The sequence below is a fragment of the Lissotriton vulgaris genome, unplaced genomic scaffold (genome assembly GCF_964263255.1).
Source record: "Lissotriton vulgaris unplaced genomic scaffold, aLisVul1.2 SCAFFOLD_2144, whole genome shotgun sequence".
Lineage (NCBI taxonomy): Eukaryota > Metazoa > Chordata > Amphibia > Caudata > Salamandridae > Lissotriton > Lissotriton vulgaris.
Window position 1 is genome coordinate 157,290 of NW_028250242.1, and position 20,148 is coordinate 177,437.

At 46.8% G+C, this 20,148-nt stretch overlaps 1 protein-coding gene across 1 annotated transcript in view; it reads left to right on the plus strand.

Moving 5' to 3' along the window:
- Positions 1-20,148, plus strand: part of LOC147663327 (long-chain-fatty-acid--CoA ligase ACSBG2-like) — a gene marked incomplete at both ends in the record, with an annotated part of 401,356 nt that overhangs the window by 131,112 nt on the left and 250,096 nt on the right. The window contains 2 exons of the mRNA XM_086950519.1: positions 10,240-10,320; positions 11,031-11,180. Coding sequence (XP_086806645.1) covers positions 10,240-10,320; positions 11,031-11,180 — 231 coding nt within the window. The remainder of the gene's footprint in view (positions 1-10,239; positions 10,321-11,030; positions 11,181-20,148) is intronic.

The following is a 20,148-nucleotide window of genomic DNA, read 5'->3' on the forward strand; positions in this document are numbered from 1 at the left end:
TCAAGCAATGGCGAAGGGAGAGGAAAAAGGTACAGGTTCCATGTGGGTTGATGGTGTCTGCGTTTCGACTCAGCTAACGCATAGAGGGTGACTTGTACCTCTGCTGCGAGTCTTCAGGGGACGGGGGGCAACCTGGGGGTGAGAGAGAGTAACTTAGTATTAATTGGCGCAAGACTCCCACTTCAAAAAGTAAATGAGGCACGGTCTAATACAGACCTAATCATGATGCCACATTGGCATCTCAAGTATAGCAACAAAGGAAATGTACTAGTTAGTCCTGACAGGGTATGCTGTGGAAAGAGAATCCTGAATTAATGAAACATCCGAGTCTGCATGGTGACACAAGGTATGTAGTCACTCAGATAATTCACTCACCCAAAGAAGTGAGCTGAATTCCACGCAGAGGCCATCCAGCCACATGGGACCTGTACCTTTTTCCTCTCCCTGCCCCTATTGACTTCTACCTACCCCTTCCCCACTACGAGCACAACCATCCCAGAACTTTATTTTTCCTTTTCCTTACAACCTTACTACTATTGCAAATGCATTAACTGTTCTCAATCTTAAATATATGGAATACATATATTGCATCTGGATACTTTTGGCGCTCCCTTCCTTTTTTACATTAACTGAATGCTTTATATTGATTTCTTGGCACGCTGTGGTCTTTCTAAACAGTGTTCCTTACATTTATTGTAGGTTTCAAAAAATGTATTTTATCATATGCTATTGATAATCAGCCTCAGCCCCACAGATTAAATAGAACTTTTAATCAATCATGGCATCTGCTCTTCAGTCTTGTACAGATGTGAATCTGTTTGGGCAGAGGTTCTTCTCCTTCAGCAGCAGTCTGGCTCGATAAACCAACCTCTCCTGGCTGGCTCGCCAAAATGTTACTTGGAAATTAATTTACTTTGAAAAAATGAAGACTCAAGAGGCGTTTAGCAAAATAGGAGCAAGTTAGTTTAATTAAGCACTGCGGCCAGGAGAGCAGCAACAGAGTTGTCTGAAGACTGTCTCGATGTAGAGGTTGTGGCTGTCTTTTTATACAGTTCATGAAGTACAATAAACCCATTACAAATGTGTTTACAGCACTTCTATCAAGGCTTACCCATGAACCATAAATTCACCCATCTGAAAACGGTTCGCAGATGGTTCTTCACTTCGTGGAAACTTAATGTGGCCCTCTGTGTGGGTGCAGACATCTAGACTGAGTAGCGCATGATCGCTGCTGCGGTGTGCATGATCGCTGTTGCGTTGTGCATGCTGTGTTCTGATTTGCTGAGTGCTCCTAACCACATGTGGCATCTGACTTTGTGGTATTTTGAGAACTCGCACCTTTGGCCAAATGTGTTTTATTGGGGCCAATTTCCTCCTTGTCATGTAGCTGCCTTTCAGTGGGATCAATCTAGGTTTTCCCAGCTCACGCATTCCCTGGACTAATTGTAACCCCACCTGTTGCCTATCAATCGGCAGACTTGGATGTGGGTCGCAGGGCCTAACTGACCACGTATCTCTGGATTGATGGGGAGGCCCGCTTTAGTGAATTTGTCAGCAGTGACACAAGTTCAATCTTACGTGTACATATAACAAGGTGGTTATTGATTTCACATTTACCAACATTCCCATGACATATATTGACATTGTTTTTACCGGTCTTAACATTTCCGTGTACATATTTCACAGCGTACATAAACATTACATTTACGAATATTGACATGGTTGCGTATACATTTACTATGGCGCACGTTGACCTCTCATTCACCGATACTAACAGTTAAAAGGCAAGCGTGTCCGAATGCATCCCTGCTGTATGCCTCTATTTGTGTAATACATTCAGCCATGTTAAGGACCGCCCCAATAGCAGTTTTAGTGTAAAGAGTATATTGCCATCGGTATAGCATAGTGGGTACCCCACTTAGTGACTTCTGGTTTATGTCATTGAGCGTAGCACTATAATATAAGAAACAAGGGGGGAATATATTTGTGACTAGAGTTGTAGGCCTAATAAAACGAAATACAATTTTCTCCTGCTCAGCTCTCGATTTCTCTCAATAGTATCGTGGCTTTCTTGAAAATAGGATGAAGTATAGAGCCTCTCTGGGCCTGGTGCCTGTTGGCATGCCCCTTTGTATCGCTGAAAAAATCCAGACGCTCCAGTAGTGTGCGTCTGTCTTGTAGAGAGATCCATGAATGCTGTTTGAGCATGTGGTCCCAGCTTAGTAGTGTGTAGCGTCACTAGATTGCATGATTAGAGTGCTAGGAGACTGGCTTTTGTCAAAATTAGAGATTCACAGTCCTGTACTGGAGCTTTTTTTTATATGTTCCATTGTGTGCATCAAGCCTACCCATTTACCAGGCTGTTTGCTGGCTGTCTAGTCGGTTTAAGATTGACTGAATTTGGATTAGTCTTTTTGTCTTGTCACTTTATGGATTTGCAACTACTTTTGGTCAATTAATTTTTTAAAATCCCTACATCAGTCTATGATCAGTACATTTTTCTTGCATGTTTTAAATTGAGTAACGTTTAGTGTTACTCTTACTCGTTTTAGTAAAAAAAATTGGTTGCTTTGAGTTCTCAAGGGCTAGTAAATTGAGTTGTAAACCTAGGCTTTTAATGGTAAGACTTTCTACTGCTCCTAGTGTTCGAGCACCTTGGGTTGACTGAGTGATTAAGTTTTGATCTATCACACGTTACATTGATTCAGGAGGAGTATTGGAATTTTGGAAGTGTTATAGCGGTTCAGATGTATTTCTTCAGTTTCTAGTCTTCAAATTTAGTTACACAAGACTGCGACTGAGTCTCTTCATGCCGATTTAAAGATGTAATCTTTCCAACTGACTTTTAATGTTTGACGCCAAAGTATGATGCCAAGTATGATGACACAAGTTGCAAGAGTCTACTCCACTGGACAAACTCGAGTGGTTTTGACCACCCTCGCCCAGGGTTTGAATAATTGAATTAGAAGGATCTGCATCGAGCCTCCCAGCGAAATGGACACAGCTTGGAGACCAAATGCAAGGAAGAAGCGTCCTAGGTACTTATGTAGCTCTCCTTACTAGAGAGCCCTTTGCCCGGATGTGGGACTGTACCATGAAGGGCGTTAGTGAGATTGTTTCTTTTGTTCCTTTGGATGCTTGAATTGGGAGGATCCTTGAATTAGAAGGATCCTCTGCATCGATCCATCCACATGGACATAGATTGTAAATCATCCTGCGAAAGAAAGAAGCGTCCTAGGTTCTTCTGTAGCTCTCCTTACTAGAGAGCCCTTTGCCCGGATGTGGGACTGTACCATGAAGGGCCTTAGTGAGATTGTTTCTTTTGGTCCTTCGTTCATTTTGGGAAACGCTAGTTATTTTGGAAGATACCTACCGGCAGCAGCGGCAGCTCAGGGGGACACGCGCGTAGGAGAATCACGCTCCCCATAATCCAGCGGGGCTCAGTGACGCCCAGGGGGGACACGCCTACCTCTGTGGTATATAGGACGTCTAGCCCCGCCTCGCAGGTCGCGCCGGGCCAAGGGAGGGCCCTTTTAAGCCCGGAAAAGGACGGGACGGGCCACCCCGCTGTATCATAAGGTTAGTGCCCTACATTAGATCCCAGGTGTGATATATACTGCATGTTAACATAATAGAATAATACCCCGTCCTTAGCAAACATGGCGGCCATGCCGGAAGAAGGAACAGCAGGAAGGAAATCTACTGGGGGCTCACTTATGGGCACATTAGATAATTTCCTCTTTAGGGTCTCATCAGCTTTGGCCAAGGATATAGAACTCACTGAGAAAAGACTTTCCTTGGATACAGCTTTTGACAAAAGATCTTCCCTGGGCCCCCTAGCAAGGGCTAGATCGCCAACAAGCCTACAAGCTGACTCTCAGGGGGCGCTGCCTCCGTCTGGAGTGGAGGCGAGAACCCGATCATCTCACCCTGTGATTATTCTGGATACATGTTAGATCTCTCCCAGGAGCAGGGGTCACGACAGTGATGCAGATAGAGCCCCATCCCCGAATATAAAAACTCGGTCTGCATGCCAAGCAAAATAAGGACTGACACAGCAGAATGGGGGGGAAAGGCACAGCAAAAAGAAAGCGCCCTGGGGCCCAAACTCATGATCTGGTGGTAATCCCACCTAGTTCTACCCAACCTGAACTGCTGGGCAAAGATGGTCATGGTAGCCACTTGGAAATGGCCGGGGAGGAAGCTGACGTGGACTTGGGCCCTCTGTTCTGGAAAAGACTGGAGTGGACTTGTAAGAAGATATGCCACCCAATACACGACCGGCTGGACTCCATAGAAAATAGATTGGTGTGTCTTGAACTTTCACTTGCACAAGTCCAAAAACAAACAGGACAAAGGGACAGTGCCACAATTGGTCGGCCGAAAACACCTGCAGCTCCTAGCATAACTGATTCTAGTATTTGGTGTTGTGAGAGCTGGGAGGGGGGGACAATGTTATCCAGTCTGGTAAAGGGGTGCCCCTTGCTATCCCTCGGCCTCATGTTCTGGCAGGGGGTGGGAGTGTAGCACAGACTAATAAAACTCCCCAGGACAAAACAGTAACCCATGTCTTACCCCCGGACATAAACAAGACAGGGGCTGGCACATTAACCGGGAGTAATAGGCTAACCCAGGGAGATGGTGGCAGTAGGGATGCTAGACAGCAAAATATGCGTCCTTTACCAATGGTACACATTGATACCCCCTTACCTTTCATTGATCTTCCTCCCCAATCAGCCCCATTTGTGGTAGTTCTGGTTGGGGTTCCACCAGTCGTTCAGGGGAAGCGGGAATCTTATCCAGACCTTAAGCACAAGTGTATCTTTTGGCTTAATAGGTTTCAGCCATTGCCAATTAGTATGCGAGCGGAGATCCTGGGTGTTAGGAGAGTTAACTGGATAGGAAGAGGATGTAAGACCGTGGCAGGGGACGGTATTACTATTAATTTTAGAGACTAGAGATGTGTTAATCACATTTGTAACTGGCCACAAAAAGATCTCTCCTCTGGGATCCAAGCACTCCCCCTGGCTTATTTTTATGGCCCCCCAGTTTCCTTCGATAAGGATATTTTCCCACAGGGTACTATACCAAACCCCTGTCCATTGGGGAACTTAAGGCTGTTTAACAGATTCCAGGCTCTGTCGGAATTGGGGGACTGTGACTGACATCATGCACACCCAAGGCCCGCTCCTTGCAGTAGAGTAGGGGGAATTGGGGAGGCGGTTGATCTGAGGCTAGGGCTAGTGCTCGCACAGGGCAATAGGCATGTGGAGGGGGATGATGGTGGACAAAATGTTGTGTGCTGTAAATGTAGAGGTGGATAAAGAGGTTCGCCCTTTGGAAAGTCTTGTTTCTGCATACCAAGGCCCTAGTGACTCTCTTGTAGGGGGAGGCATGAGCCCAATTTTTAATGGGCCAGTATGTCCGACATCCCTAATTTCATGGAACGTGGCGGGCGTGGGGACAAAACTCAATTCGCCTGTCTGGCTGGAATTTATTGATCAATTTGATGTTTGCCTGTTTCAGGAGGTCTGGGCGGTTGATCTCGTATTTAAAGTGGGATATTTGAATTTTTTTGTTCCAGCTGTAAAAAACCACCGGGGGGCGTCCTATGGGGGGGCCTGGTGATATGGGTTAGGCAGAGTCTTAAATGTCATATTCAGTTGCTCCCTGTGACGTGTAGCGATATTCTTGCCTTTAGACTCAGCTTCCAAGAAATAATTGACATCTATAATGTCTACGCAAGGGGGCTTCCAGGTGGCAAGAAATCTGATGATGTTACAGAATTGGATATATTGCTGCAGGTGACTCCCCCCAATATATTGCCACTGATCGCGGGGGATTTCAACACCAAGTTTGAACCCCTTGGTCTGGATGATACGCAGCAATCAGAGGACGAGGATGCTAGGTGGGGAGTTCCTCAACTGGGTATCGAACCTATAAAGAAATGGACAGATGCCGCGATACAGATGAAGGGCCTCTGTATGGGGAATCAGTTGAGGGATGCCAATGGGCGCACATTGTCAGACAAGATGGGAAAGGAAACTTTTGATAATGGTGTAAGGGCAAGTAATATTATTACTTACTTGTCCCACTTAAGCTGTGGTCTACACTTCTTGACATGGAGGTAGTAGTTCGTGTTGAGTGACCACAATCCCCTAGCCGTGGTGTTTAATCTGGGACTACACAAAGTGAATGTGGCCACTGGGGGAACAATTCTCCCTGATTTGGTATTGTCAAACGACGAGCGTCATCTTAAGTGGTGCCAGGTTGCGGGATACCAGGAAATCATTGCTGACATTAAGGTAGATCTGGAAGGAGCATTAGCATCTATGGAAGAGGCCTCCTTGTGTCGACCTTCCCATAAACGTCTGATAGAGGCTCACGACAGGTTGTTTGCCAAACTGAAATTATATTTTTGTAAACCTAGCTTAGGTAATAGAACCCAAACTAGAAAAGCGGAGAGCTGGTATGATGGCTCTTGTCGCCAAGCTAGGGGAGAGCTAGGCCAGGCATTAAAGACTAAAGATCTAAGCAAAATAAAGGTGGCCCGTGCAAACTATAGACATAAGCAACATATAACAAAAAAGGATTGGGAGAAGAGTAGGTGGCAAGACCTCAAAATGGCGTGTAAGGCTAAAAACTCCAAACTCTTTTGGAACATTTTTAAATGGGATAGGGGATGGCACCGAGAGAGCCCTCACAATGTTGATCGAAACTCATGGGTCGATTACTTTAGGCCCCAATATGCTAGTAGTGTAGCTGGTAATAGCGAGGGGACGTTTGTCCATACTTTTTACAATGAGGCCGCCTTCACTGTAGGAGAAGTGGATAGGGCACTAGACCTAGTCAATGAGGGACGTGCTACAGGCATGGGCTGTGTCCCCGCCGACCTGTTTTTAAATAGAGGCCGCTGGTGGATTTATATTCTGTATGTGGCAAATGCCATAGCCCAAGGGATGGAAGTACCTAAATCATGGAAAGGTACAGAAATAGTGCCAGTGTATAAAAAAGGGGATAAGTCGATAGCAGGTAACTATATGCCAATAAGCCTGATCGACTCTATCCAAAAAATTGTGGGGAGGCTTGTATTGGGAAAAATCCGGATGATAACATTAGGAGTCACCTCCAGGCTGGCTTTCACCCGAATACAAGCACCATAGATCAGGTCTTTTGGTTTATTATGTTATACTGGCGTACTGTAGTTCTGGAGAAAGGCACCCTGTATGCCGTCTTTGTCGGTCTAAAGGCAGCTTTTGATCTTGTTCTACGTAATATCTTGTGGCAAGTTCTTGCAGGGCTAGGGATGGCACCTGAGCTGTTGAGCCTAATTGTCTGCTTACATGAGGATACGTTCGCTCGGGTTCAGTGGGGTCGTCGGGGAGAGGTTACGGAAACCTTCCCTGTTGAGAGGGGAGTGAGGCAAGGTTGCGTCATGGCGGAGTTCCTCTCCCTGATCCCGACTGATGCCCCTGCGATGTGTGGCGAGCGGGTCCCGATCCTCATGTTCGCGGACGACACCCTGATAGTGTCTAAAGCTCCATGTGGGCTCCAGCGCGCCTTAAAGCGCTTTGAAGATTTTTGTCTGGAGAAAGGCCTTGAAATAAATACGGCAAAGACAAAGTTTATGGTTCTTGGTGGAAGCACATCCTTTGGCTCTGCTAGACCTTTCAGAGGGATGATATATATGAATGGCTCCCCGTTGGAGCGGGTTGATGCCTTTACCTATCTGGGGGTTACCCTCCAGAGAGATCTGGGGTGGAGCATCCAATTAAACATTGCAGTGTTAAAACACCGCCAGCAGGCTGGCATTCTTCTGAAAAGGTTCAACTCCTCAACAAACGAAACCCATTAGCCCATTATTGGAAGTCTATGGGATGAAGGTATTAAGTGCGGCCCTTTATGGTGCCGAACTTTGGGGGTTTCAGAATTTGAGAAATCTGACGCTAGCGGAAAATGAATTTCTGCGAAAAGCAGCTAGCGTTACTACAAGTACCCCATTAACACCTCTTACGTGGGATCTTGGGAAAAAAAGCGGTACAAGATCTTGCCTTCCTGCGGCCTTTGTTGTACTGGCGCTGTCTATGGACCACAGATGAGCTACAGCACTATGCACAGGGACTGCGGGAAATAATGGCTAAGGATGTCAGTCAAAAAATACATTGGCTGAAGACCATCCGGACCCTATTAACCAGATTGGGAATGAGGGAGCTATGGGATGACCCAGTAAATGCTGCATTCCCCTCCAAGAAAATCATGAAAGGAAAGTATTGGGAGATGGTGAATGCAGAAGTTTGCACAAAGGGCCTCTCCTCACACTTAACAGGTCGTTTTCTGGAGTTAAAGGCCCAACCGAAGCTGGAAATATATTGGGATGCCATAGAGAAACAGCTGGACTGCAAACTCTATTTTCAGCTTAGAATAGGCTGCCTTCCAGTTAGATCTTTTACAGCTAAATGGGCAGGTGAAAATGGCAAGGATAAATGCCCTAAGTGTGGGGAGGAACGAGAGACAATAAGCCATCTCCTTGTTTTCTGTCCCTTGTATTCTGCCCCCAGAGCTATGTGGGTTAAGCCAATTTGTAAGCTGCTTGGCATACGCAGATATGCAGAGGCTTTAAGAATCCTATGTACAGACCCTAGTCCGCCAATTGCTATTGCACTGGCTAAATTTTAGAAATGGGCATGGGTAATTAAATGCGAGTAATTGTGGCTGAAACCTGAATATTAAGTATTTATCACAGTTAATAAGTTGAAAACTACGGGGATGCTCTATTTGTATGAACTTCGTGCAATATACCCTGGACTGTATGAAAAATGATGGACTTTTTAGTATTTTATGGAATTGTAAAAATGAAATTCGGCAATAGTTTACAGTAGTTTAATCCTGTCTTAATATTTATTGTATTGTTTTTAATGGATTTTATATTGAAAAACTGTGGATTTTATGTATGCTTATATGACTTAATTGTCGAATAACGTTTTGAATGCTTAAATCCTTTGGATGCTTGAATTGGGAGGATCCTTGAATTAGAAGGATCCTCTGCATCGATCCATCCACATGGACACAGCTTGGAGACAAGGAAGAAGCGTCCTAGGTTCTTCTGTAGATCTCCTTACTAGAGCCCTTCGCCTGGGTGTGGGACTATGCCATGAAGGGCCTTAGTGAGATTTTTTCATTTGTTCCTCTGGATGTTTGAATTAGAAGTATCCTCGGCATCGATCCATCCACGTGGACACAGCTTGTAGACCATCCTCTGCAAGGAAGAAGCGTCCTAGGTTCTTCTGTAGATCTCCCTACTAGAGAGCCCTTTGGCCAGCTTGGGAATGTACCATGAAGGGCGTTAGTGAGATTGTTCCTGGGCCCTGGGCTCTATCAAACTCTTACATTGGAGTTTTTTTTAAGTATTCCTCTACAGACCCTCGAGGTGTGCACCTGCCATCTATTCTGCAGGCTTAAAGTCTGGGGGCCTGAAAATCCTCAACCTTTCTGTGTGCTGTTACTGCACCTCAGATGGGCAACTGTTTCTCAATTTCCTTTTTATCTTTAAGACCTTGGTGTTTTAAGATGCTGAAGTTTCTTTTGTTTGTGAGAACCTATCACAGTTCGTCGAATCTTAATCATAATTGCAATCAAAACTATCACCCATATTGTGATCTGAGACTTTAGGGGAAGGTTAGCAGTAATACTAGCAAGTTCTACAAAACGCATCTAACTAAAAACAAACTAAATGGGCAGTAAAAAAAATCTGAATGGTTTGGGGTAGAACGAAAGGGGTTTTAAGAGACCGCACTATTATGAATGATACAGGTTTGGGTGACTCAAATAATCCAGTTCCCTTTAGTTCTGTCACTTTCTGTGCCCTCAAACGTCCTTGCACGACTAGCACTAATTCCTAGGTACAAAGGAAATCACAAGCTTACATTACAAGGCAGTCTTTCAGCTTTTCCTGAGAGCCTTCTGTAAATGTCAGACACCAAGGAAGCCCAAGTCCTCGCATGTTAAGATGGACACCTCTTGTGCATTACACATAGTATTGTCCAAGGCACTCTCTTGAGGGGCGGGCACTTACAGGGCATGTGTACACCCCATGAAAATGACTGCTTTGAAATCGCTGTAGAATCCAAGGGTCTACAGCAGATACTTCCACTGAACTGTGCAATCCATTTGAGGTTCACCCGGTCTAGAGTTATTTCATTTAATCGGTCTTTGTCTGAACTTCTTTCTTGCTTCATTCAGATACAACACCAGCTCCCTCATCTTAAGGCCATTGTCCAGTACCACGACGAGCTCAAGGAGAAAAGGCCGAACCTGTACACGGTAAGAGATGAGCAAGCTCCCCATGTTCTGAACCTTGCTGCTGTAGATGTAGACATGTTCTGGTCACTAATTGATGCCACAAGAGGGAGACTCCTGTCCCACATCATAGAAGCAAAGCTGCTCCTCATCGGTCAAGTACTGTGCTAGGAGGACTACTGGGAAAGACTATGCTATGAGGTGTGCTTCAAAGTAGGTACCTCTGTCCAACCTCCACTCGCAGTTGTAGGAGGATGCCCAGTAGCACCGCACAGAGACCATGAGCTGTGGAGCTTTGGGAGGGGCTGGAGCTCTTCCTGCTTCCCTATGTATGAATGTTGATAGTCCCTTTCTCTTAACTGCTTTTTTATCACAATGGCTTGTCAAATACTAGACAACACATTTTGTTATAAGTCTACACACTTTGTGAGATGAAGTGCTTTTCAAAGTGTGTTCTGCGGCTGGTACTCATTGAGGTGAAGTTGCGCCTCTGTTGGGGCATCATTATGAGATAGTAAGGTTCAGGTCAATAGGAGGTTTGCTATCATCCTCCTATTGATGTGCCACAGAGCTGTGTACATGCAGTGCTTTCTCCAAACTGTTGTTTTCAACCCCCTTGTAAACTCTGCTTAATCAGTCTATTAATTAGCACTTTTGTTGACTAATTGAGGGCCGTCGCACCCCAAACATCCCCCCACCGTGGTCTTTTTTAATTTAAGTTCCTCTGTCTCCAGTGGAAAGAGTTCATCCAGTTGGGGGCGGATGTTCCTGATTCTCAACTAGATGACATCATCGCCTCTCAGAAAGCCAATCAGTGTTGTATCCTGATCTACACATCTGGGACCACTGGACAGCCCAAGGGGGTGATGCTGAGCCACGACAATGTGAGTAACTGAAATGCAAATGTTAAATTGCCCGATTGAACTGAATGCCATCGATGGTCATCTGGTAAGTGATGCCACATAGGTATTTGTAGGATGGTCTCCTTGCTTTGATCACATGTTTGTAGCCTGGTTCTTTTACTAAACGTTTCCTTGCTTCAGTAGCTGTGGTGGTATAAACTGACAAAGACCATCACAGGCGGTCGACAACATTGGCTGGTCTGTCTCTAGCATGAAGGTGTAAGTTACTTCTCCAGTATTAAGGTGTCTTTCATAGATTCACATGCTTGAATATTCCCCTTCATCGAAGTGGGCGTCCCACGGTAAATAAAATAGCAATAAAATACCAATAACATATGTATGTAAATACATAAACATGAAACAATACTAGAAAATACATAATAAATACTCAAAAACAATTCCTACATAGGAATACATGGTAGAGAGAGAAAACACTTGTAACATATTCCTGTCATTATGTTAGTCCGAACTACAGCCAATCAGGCGCCAGCACCCTTCCAGAACCTTCACCACAGAGCTCAGACCCTCAGATTTTCTACTGCACGTCGTATGAAGGGAGCCTCCCTGAGCTCTGCTCAGTTTTCTCAACTTCTTCAAGTTCCAGTCTTCTCTGCATGTCTTAAAGTAAGAAGTCTTTATCTAGACCTTGCTCTTCTTGTGGGAAATTGCATCTTCACTCTTAAGACCACCACAAAAAGTGCATTTATTGTCTTTATCCTGACCATGAGGTTGGAAACTGAAAGTTTTGCAGGACTTTCTCTACAAAGACCCCTAAGGACAGAGAAGGCCGTCTCCTCATTTGGCTCCAGCGTCTTAAGGATAAGGATTCAGCACTGTCAGATGCAGAAAGTTTGCAGTCTGGACCTTCTAAAGCAGCCTCCAAGCGTAGTTTCTGCATCTGACAGTGCCTGTAGGCAGATGGCACCACCTAAACTTTGTCATTCCACTCGCACGTCACCTTCGGCTCCTTGGTTCTCAGAGGAGATCGGGGAGCATAAAATTATCTGCAAGAAACTAGAACGGTTATAGAGGAAAAACTATTGTGAGGCTGACAAAAACAGATATAAATTGGAACTAGCTGTATATAAAGATCTGATAGGGAAAGCAAAAGAGTACCTTTTTCTCCAATCGCATTAGGGAGGCAAGAAACTCCCCTAAGGAACTCTACCAAACCGTTCTTACCCTGGCAGCCCCAAAACCAGTGGCTGTGCCCCCTAGTCAGGAACTATGTGAAGATTCGGCGAAATTTTTCCAAAATAAAGTGGAGACCATTTTCAAATCCCTGGATGGTCAAACTAAGAGTAATCCTTTAGAGGATAATCCTGAACAAGTAGAGACCAATTCCCAGGAAAGTAGACTCCTGCGCTTCTCCCCGGTAAATGAGGAGGAGGTAAGAAAGCGGCTTTTGAGGCTAAAATCAGGTTCCCCCATGATCTCTGTCCTGCTACCATAGCAAAGCTAGCTGTAGCACCGATTGCATCGGTGCTCACATCATTATTTAATAATATGCTGGAAAGCGGGGAATTCCCATCCCGTTGGAAACAGGCATCAATCCTCCCTCTTTTTAAAAAAAAACCCCACAAATCTGGACATTGACTATTTGAACAGCTATCGACCCATTGCCAGACTGCCGTTACCGGCCAAGATTATAGAGGGAATAATGAATTCTCAGCTAAGCTCGTTTCTTGGCGCTGTGCAAGCTCTGGACCCATCTCAACATGGATTCAGGGCGGGGCACAGCACGGAATCGGCTCTAATTAAATCTGCGGAAGACATTTGGAAAGTGATGGACGCCGGAGGAAAAGCCGCCCTGATCCTTTTGGACTTGTCTGCGGCCTTTGATACGGTCCACCACATGATACTGGTGGGCCGGCTGAGGGCCGCAGGGATTCAGGGCAAAGCACTCAAGATCCTGAAAGCTTTCCTCTCCAACAGGAGTCAGGTGGTGACCTTGGATGACCAAGAATCCAGTCCGTTCATACTCCCTTGCGGGGTGCCCCAGGGCTCTTCACTGAGTCCAACGCTTTTTAATATTTATGTTTCAACCCTAGCACCTGTGATCAGAGCCTTTGGTTTTAACTTAACATCTTATGCAGACGACACACAGATTGTGGTGTCGCTGCTACCGGGAGGAGAGGAAAGCACGGCCAGCAGGTTCAAAGACTGCATGCTTGCAGTCAGTGATTTGATGGCAGGGAATTGCCTAAAACTGAACTCTGCCAAGACCGAGGTTCTCCTCTTCGGGGCTAGAGAGAATTTCTGGTCCCCAAGATGGTGGCCGGAAGAATTGGGCATCCCTCCTTCACCTGTTGCCAAGGTGAAGAATCTTGGGGTTCTGATGGACGATAAACTTTCCTTTAGGCCTCAAGTTAATGCGCTTTCCTCAGCTACCCTCTTTGTTCTTAAGACTCTACGCAAAATCCTGCCCTTTCTTCCAGATGAGCATAGAAAAATAGTAGTGTCTGGATTGATCCTGTCCAGATTGGATTACTGTAACGGCCTTTTGCTCAATGCTCAACAGGGGTTTCTAAATAAGTCACAAATTCTGCAAAACGCAGCAGCTCGCCTGATCACGGGCATTCCCAAATTTGCATTGGTCACTCATGAGCTGGTGAAATTACACTGGCTGCCTGTGCGCAAGCGGATTGCATTCAAAGCATTATGCTTAGTCTTCAAGGCACTCAAAGGGCTGGGTCCGCAGTGTATGACCCAGTACTTTCAGTGGTACAAACCTGCAAGATCACTGAGATCAACAGACCAGGGGCTGAAAGTGATCCCAAGAATTAAGAATGCCCGATGGGGAGGCAGGAGCTTCGCCTTGGGAGCGGCAAGGGCCTGGAACGCCTTGCCAGTGGACCTCAGACAGGTACCAGACCTGATGTCCTTTCGGAAGGTCTTGAAAACATGGTTATTTAGGCAATAAGCTCTGCGGACAGTCTTTGGAGTGGTCAACCAGCGCCAGGACACCGTTTGGTAACAGTGCGCTTTACAAATGTTGAAAATAAAATAAATAAATAGTAGTGTGCAGGATATGCCTTCACCTTTTCTAAAGGAAGATACTTTACTTGTCTAAGGGTCCTGCGGTGTCCCCACCACCTCCTACCACCTCTACGCCCACGAGACCTGGCTCTTAGGCGTCTTCTGCTGCCTCCCATGATGTTTCTGCTCCGAAACATGTTTCATCGTCGACGTGGGCATCGACTATCGTCCCGACGACGAGATCAGCCGTCTCCGGATCGTCGACTGCGACAGTGACGACAACATCAGCCTCCGGATCGACGTCTTCCATGTCGACTAAGGTATCACTTAGCTTCAAGACTGTCTTGTCGACGATTCCTATTTCCTCGTCGTCGACTAAGAAATCTGCTTCGTCGTCAGCCAAGTCATTGTCGACGAAAGCTCACAGGAAATCATCTTTGTCGGTCTCGTCGACGACTGCTCCGTCGACGGTGGCTTCATCATCGCCGACGACTTCTTCGACGACCTTACCTTCTACAATGGTTCCGTCGACGGTGGATCTTTCTGCAACAACTTCGTCGATGCCTCTGCCAGCGTCGTCGTCTGCACCATTGACTGTGGTTCCTTCATCGTTTGCCTCATTGCCTTTGATGCCCTCGTCTTCCACGGGGTCTGGCTCTTCCACCGCCGACCCCTTGCATCATTGTTGTCAACGGCCAGTTGACCAACTATCCATTCCAGATCCGCAGCCTCCCTCGCCCATGTTCGCCACGGGCTCTGAGCAGGATTCTGACTCTGACGATGATGTGGGTGATTCCTTCAGAGTGGCACGCAGTCCTTCGGATTTGATTATTAAGTGCCAGGATGACGGTGATGATGATGAAGACGACCAGTATTCTCAAGCAGAAGTTCGACTGCGCCACTGCCTTTGTCGCTCATCTCAAATCTCCAACATATATTGGATGACTAGAACCGGCGTTTCCTGCCTTCTCCGCAGGGTACGCCTATGCCTCATGTGCCTGCGGCTGCGACGGCTCCTGTCCCTGTTCTGCCACCTTTGCCACCAACGCCTTCACCACAGGTTCAGACATCAGTGAAGATACACACTACGGTGTACCTGATTGATGATGATGATGATGACGTCATTCCGGAACGGAAGATGGAGAGGTCCATGATGATGATTATGCCGCCACCCACATGGCTGAGTGGGAAGACTACCAAATTCAGACGCCTTCCCCTCCTCCGGTAGAGCCCGGGGATTTGCCTCCGGTGGACATTGCAAGTTTCCATCAGCTGATGGATAGAGCGGCCCAGCGCTTCAAGTTGCCTAGAGTCCAGAGGGAGGAGAACTGTTTCCTCTATGATTTTAAGAATCAACCATTCAAGCAAGTCCACACTATACCCATCATAGACTTTATATGGACTGAAGGGGTGAAGCTCATGCAAACTCCAAATTCACTGCCAGCTCAACTGCCTCGCCTTGAGAAGAAATGCAAGGCACCCATAGGATCTCCAGCGTGCCTTGTTGCTCATCCAAAGCTTGTCTCAGTGGTCACTCAAGCTGCACAACGTCGTTCCGTAATCCGGCATCTCCAATTTCAGCTCCTCCAGATAGGGATAGTCGTCGCCTGGACGCTATTGGATGCAAGTTCTCCACTATGGCATCCACTACGGTGAGGGTGGCTAAGGCTTTAGCCATCTGAGGCTGCTAAGACCACCAGATGTGGTCGGACTTGTCTGCCCTGGTGAACCTCATACCTGACGCTTCCAAGGCTGAAGCTTTAAAGATTCTGCAGGACGGAGAGAGGACATCGGAGGAAATCATTGATTGTGCAGTTGACATTGCGTGCACTGGCTTTCGTCAGCTTGCTGGGGCAGCGGTCTTGCGGAGGCAGGGTTGGTTACGGTCCACCTCTTTCCGCCAAGAAGTCCAATCTAAGATCCTGGATATGGGGTACGATGGTGAGTGCGCACATAGATGAGGCTTTGCAGTCCATTAAAAAGGACACGGATATTGCTCGCTCATTGGGGACTTTACAGTTTCGGAAGCAGCCATTTCGCGGTGCACGGGGACGCGGCACCTCCCTAACTTTTCGTGGAGGAAACACACTATCGCTCCTGCTATCAAGGTAACCAACGTTCTTCTTCCAACCAACAGCAGTCCTGACAGCAGTCGTCAAAATCCTGCAGGGAAAAATCCTCGTATAGAGGATCCACTGCCAAACGTCAATGACTTGTGTATCCCCCCCAGTGTTGGAGGTCTAATCTCTCTGTTCTTTTCTCAGTTGTACTCCATCACCTCGGACCGCTGGGTTCTGGACATTGTGGCAAAGGGCCATGCTCTAGAGTTCATCAAGATTCCTCCTCCCACTCCACCGTCTGGCTCGCCTCCTCCCCACCTCAAGGAGCTTTTCCATCAAGTTTGTCTTATAATTCAGAAAGGTGCCGGCGAAGTGGTTCCCAAGTCTCAGAGTTGAAAGGGTTTCTATTCCCTTTTCTTCCTAATACTCAAGAAGACGGGAGATTGGCGACCGATTCTGGATTTGCGAGCGCTCAACAGGTACCTCAAGAGCCAATCCTTCCGCATGCTTACACTAATCGAGATCCTGCGTCTTCTCTACATAGGTGACTTCATGACCACCATCGACCTTCAGGATGCTTACTTCCATGTTCCAATTCTTCAAAGGCACCGGAAGTACTTGCGATTCCGGGTGGCACGGAGAGACTTCCAGTTCAAGGTGTTGCGCTTTGGCCTCTTGTCCGCCCCTCGTATTGAAAGTATTGGCTCCAGTAGTGGCTTACCTGCATCTCCGAGGCGTCCACATTTTTCCATATCTGGATGACTGCCTCCTCAAGTCAGTCTCTCAAACAACTGCTGCAACACACTCGTCCTTGTCAGGACGTGTTTCGATCTCTCAGCCTAGCCATCAATGCCGACAAGTCTCAGGTCGACCCAGCTTAAAGCAGAAATTTTCTGGGAGCAACATTGGACACAATGCTTTCAAGGGCATTCGTGTCCCAAGAGTGTCAACAAAAGATCCTCCACTTGGTGTCTCTGATTCAGTCAAGACTGTCCGTTTCTGCCCGGATCTTAGTCATTTCTGGGGATGGCATTGTCTTGTATTGCACTGATCCCAAATTGCAGACTACGGACTCGCCCCATTCAGGAGGAATTGGACGTACAGTGGCGTCAGATCTCCGGTTCTTTCAACGACCTCGTGAGTGTCATCGCTCGCATGAGATCAGCTCTCTAATGGTGGGCGCAACCGTCCAACCTTGCGACAGGAACTTCTTTCCTCTCCACCACACCAGAACTCACGCTCACAACAGACGCCTCCTTAGAAGTCTGGGGTGCTCACCTTCAAGGCCTTTCCATCAAAGGCAAATGGTCTCTACTTCAACGTTCCTGGCACATCAACAGGCTGGAGTTGATGGACATTTTTCTGGCACTCAAGTCGTTCCTTCCTGTGATTCAAGGGGAATCGGTGCTCATTCAGACGGACAATACCACCAGTATGCACTATGTCAACCAGCAGGGCGGAACCAAGTCTCCACTCTTGTCTTGGCTGGCTCAGTCGATCTGGGATTGGGCAATCAGTCAAGTTACCCTGGCGGCGGTGCATCTGCCAGGCGTCTCCAACATCCTAGCGGATTCCCTCAGCAGGTCCACGTCATCGACCAACGAGTGGGAGTTGCATCAACCAACTCTCGACCTCGTTTTTCAACGATGGGGTCGTCTGTCTCTGGATCTCTTTGCAACACCGGAGAACCGGAAATGCCCATCTTACGCAAGTTGGCAACCCCACCACGGGTCGTGCGGGAATGCCCTTTTGATGAATTGGTGCGATCTAATCGCCGACGCTTTTCTTCCGATCCCGTTGGTGCCTCGTGTGCTGTGAAAGATGCGGAGGCAGCCCTGCCACATTCTCCTTTTTGCCCCCCGATGGCCCAGATAGGCGTGGTTCTCGGAGTTGCTCCTTCTGTCCCAGTGCGAGGCCATCCTCGACCGGACCTCCTCACGATGGAAGAAGGTCAAATTTGCCATCCGAGCCCCTCCTCTCTACAATTGTAGGCCTGGAACCTGAGCACCTTGAATTTGCGCATTTAAACATCTCGCCGGAATGCAGAGACATTCTCGCTCAGGCCAGAGCTCCGTCTACCATTAAGACTTACAAGCTCAAATGGAAGAGGTTCTGCCATTGGTGCGTGGCTACGAATATCCATCCTATCCTATCCATTCCACTCCGGAGCAGCTACTTCCGTTCTTTTTGGACCTTCGGAGCAGCTACTTCCGTTCTTTTTGGACCTGGCTCAATCCCGGCTTTACCATTTTTCTTTGAGAGTTTTCTTGGCGGCAATCTCTCGTTTCCGGCAGGATGGCTTCTTGTCTCTCTGCTCTTCCAGGATAATTCGCCAGTTTTTCAAAGGACTGTTCCGGAAGTACCCACCTCTTCGGCATCCTCCTCCCACTTGGCATCTCAATGTCGTCTTAGCCCAAGTAATGAAGGCGCCATTCGAGCCTATCCATAGGGCGGACTTAAAGTTTCTGACCTGGAAGGTAGCCCTTCTCCTTGCTCTGACTTCATCTCGTTGCGTGAGCGATCTTCATGCTTTCACTGTTAAACCTCCTTTTCTCCAATTCAAACCTGACTGTGTGGTGCTTGGCACCAACCCAACTTTCCTGCCGAAGATGCCTACGGATTTCCATCTAAATGAGCCTGTTTTCTTAAAGACTTTCTTTGCCGATCCTCCATCTCCGGCAGAGCAGCGATTACACTCTTTGGGACATCAAACAATGCCTTAAATTTTACATCAGCAGGACAGCCCCTTTTCGCAGGTCCGATCAACTGTTCCTTGCCTACCGACGCATGCCGAAAGGGCGCCCTGTTACCAAGCCAACTATTGCACGTTGGATTTCTTCAGCCATTGTCTTCTGCCATCAGCAGGCCGGCAAGCCTCTATAATCTTCAATGAGGGCTCATTCCACTAGGGCGATGTCATCCTCTACCGCCCTGTTTGCTGGTGTGCAGCTTCATCAGATCTGCCGTGCAGCCACGTGGTCCAACAGGCACACGTTCACGAAGCACTACTGCTTGGACGCCATCAACGAGGTGGATACAGCAGTGGGACAGGCAGTACTTCGTCATCTTTTTAACTAAAGTGAGCCTCTGTCTTCCCTCCTCCACTATGGTTTTATGTGATTGCTATCAGTACTTACATGACTGTATTATTATTGTCTCTTTGGTTTCTCCATGCTGTTCCATAGCAATCTGGCCTCTTCGGTTGTTACTGCTCTCTATTCTATACAAGCATGTGAATCTATGAAAGACACCCTAATACTGGAGAAGAACAATGGTTACTTACCTGTAAACAGGTGGTTCTCCAGTATTGGTGTCTTTCATAGATTCACATGCGACCCACCCACCTCCCCTCAGAGGCTCGCTTCTCCTCATCAACTCTTTTGTCACTCTTGTGCTACGAAAATCTGAGGGTCTGAGCTCTGAGGAGAAGGTTCTGGAAAGGTGCTGGCGCCTGATTGGCTGATTTGGACTAACATAATGACAGAAATATGTTACAAGTGTTTTCTCTCTCTACCATGTATTCCTATGTAGGAATTGTTTTTGAGTATTATGCATTTTCTAGTATTATTTTGTGTGTTATGTATTTACATACATATGTTATTGCTATGTTTTTGCGAATCTATGAAAGACGCCTGTTTACAGGTAAGTAACAATTGTTCTTCTCAAGAAAAAGGGAAATTGTGTTGATGTTCCTCCTACCACTTTCCACTTCAAGGTCCTGTTGATGATTATTATTTTTTTTACATTTATTTATTGTTTTTTTTTTAGTTTTATATAGCGCTGACCTGACCCGGGGGTATTGGAGCGCTTTACAACAGTGTTTTCATAAAAATTACGTAGTAGAGCACTCTTAAAAGCATAAAGATTGGCAGTCCAAGAGTGCGGAGGCTTCTTGAGGCATAGGTTTCTTG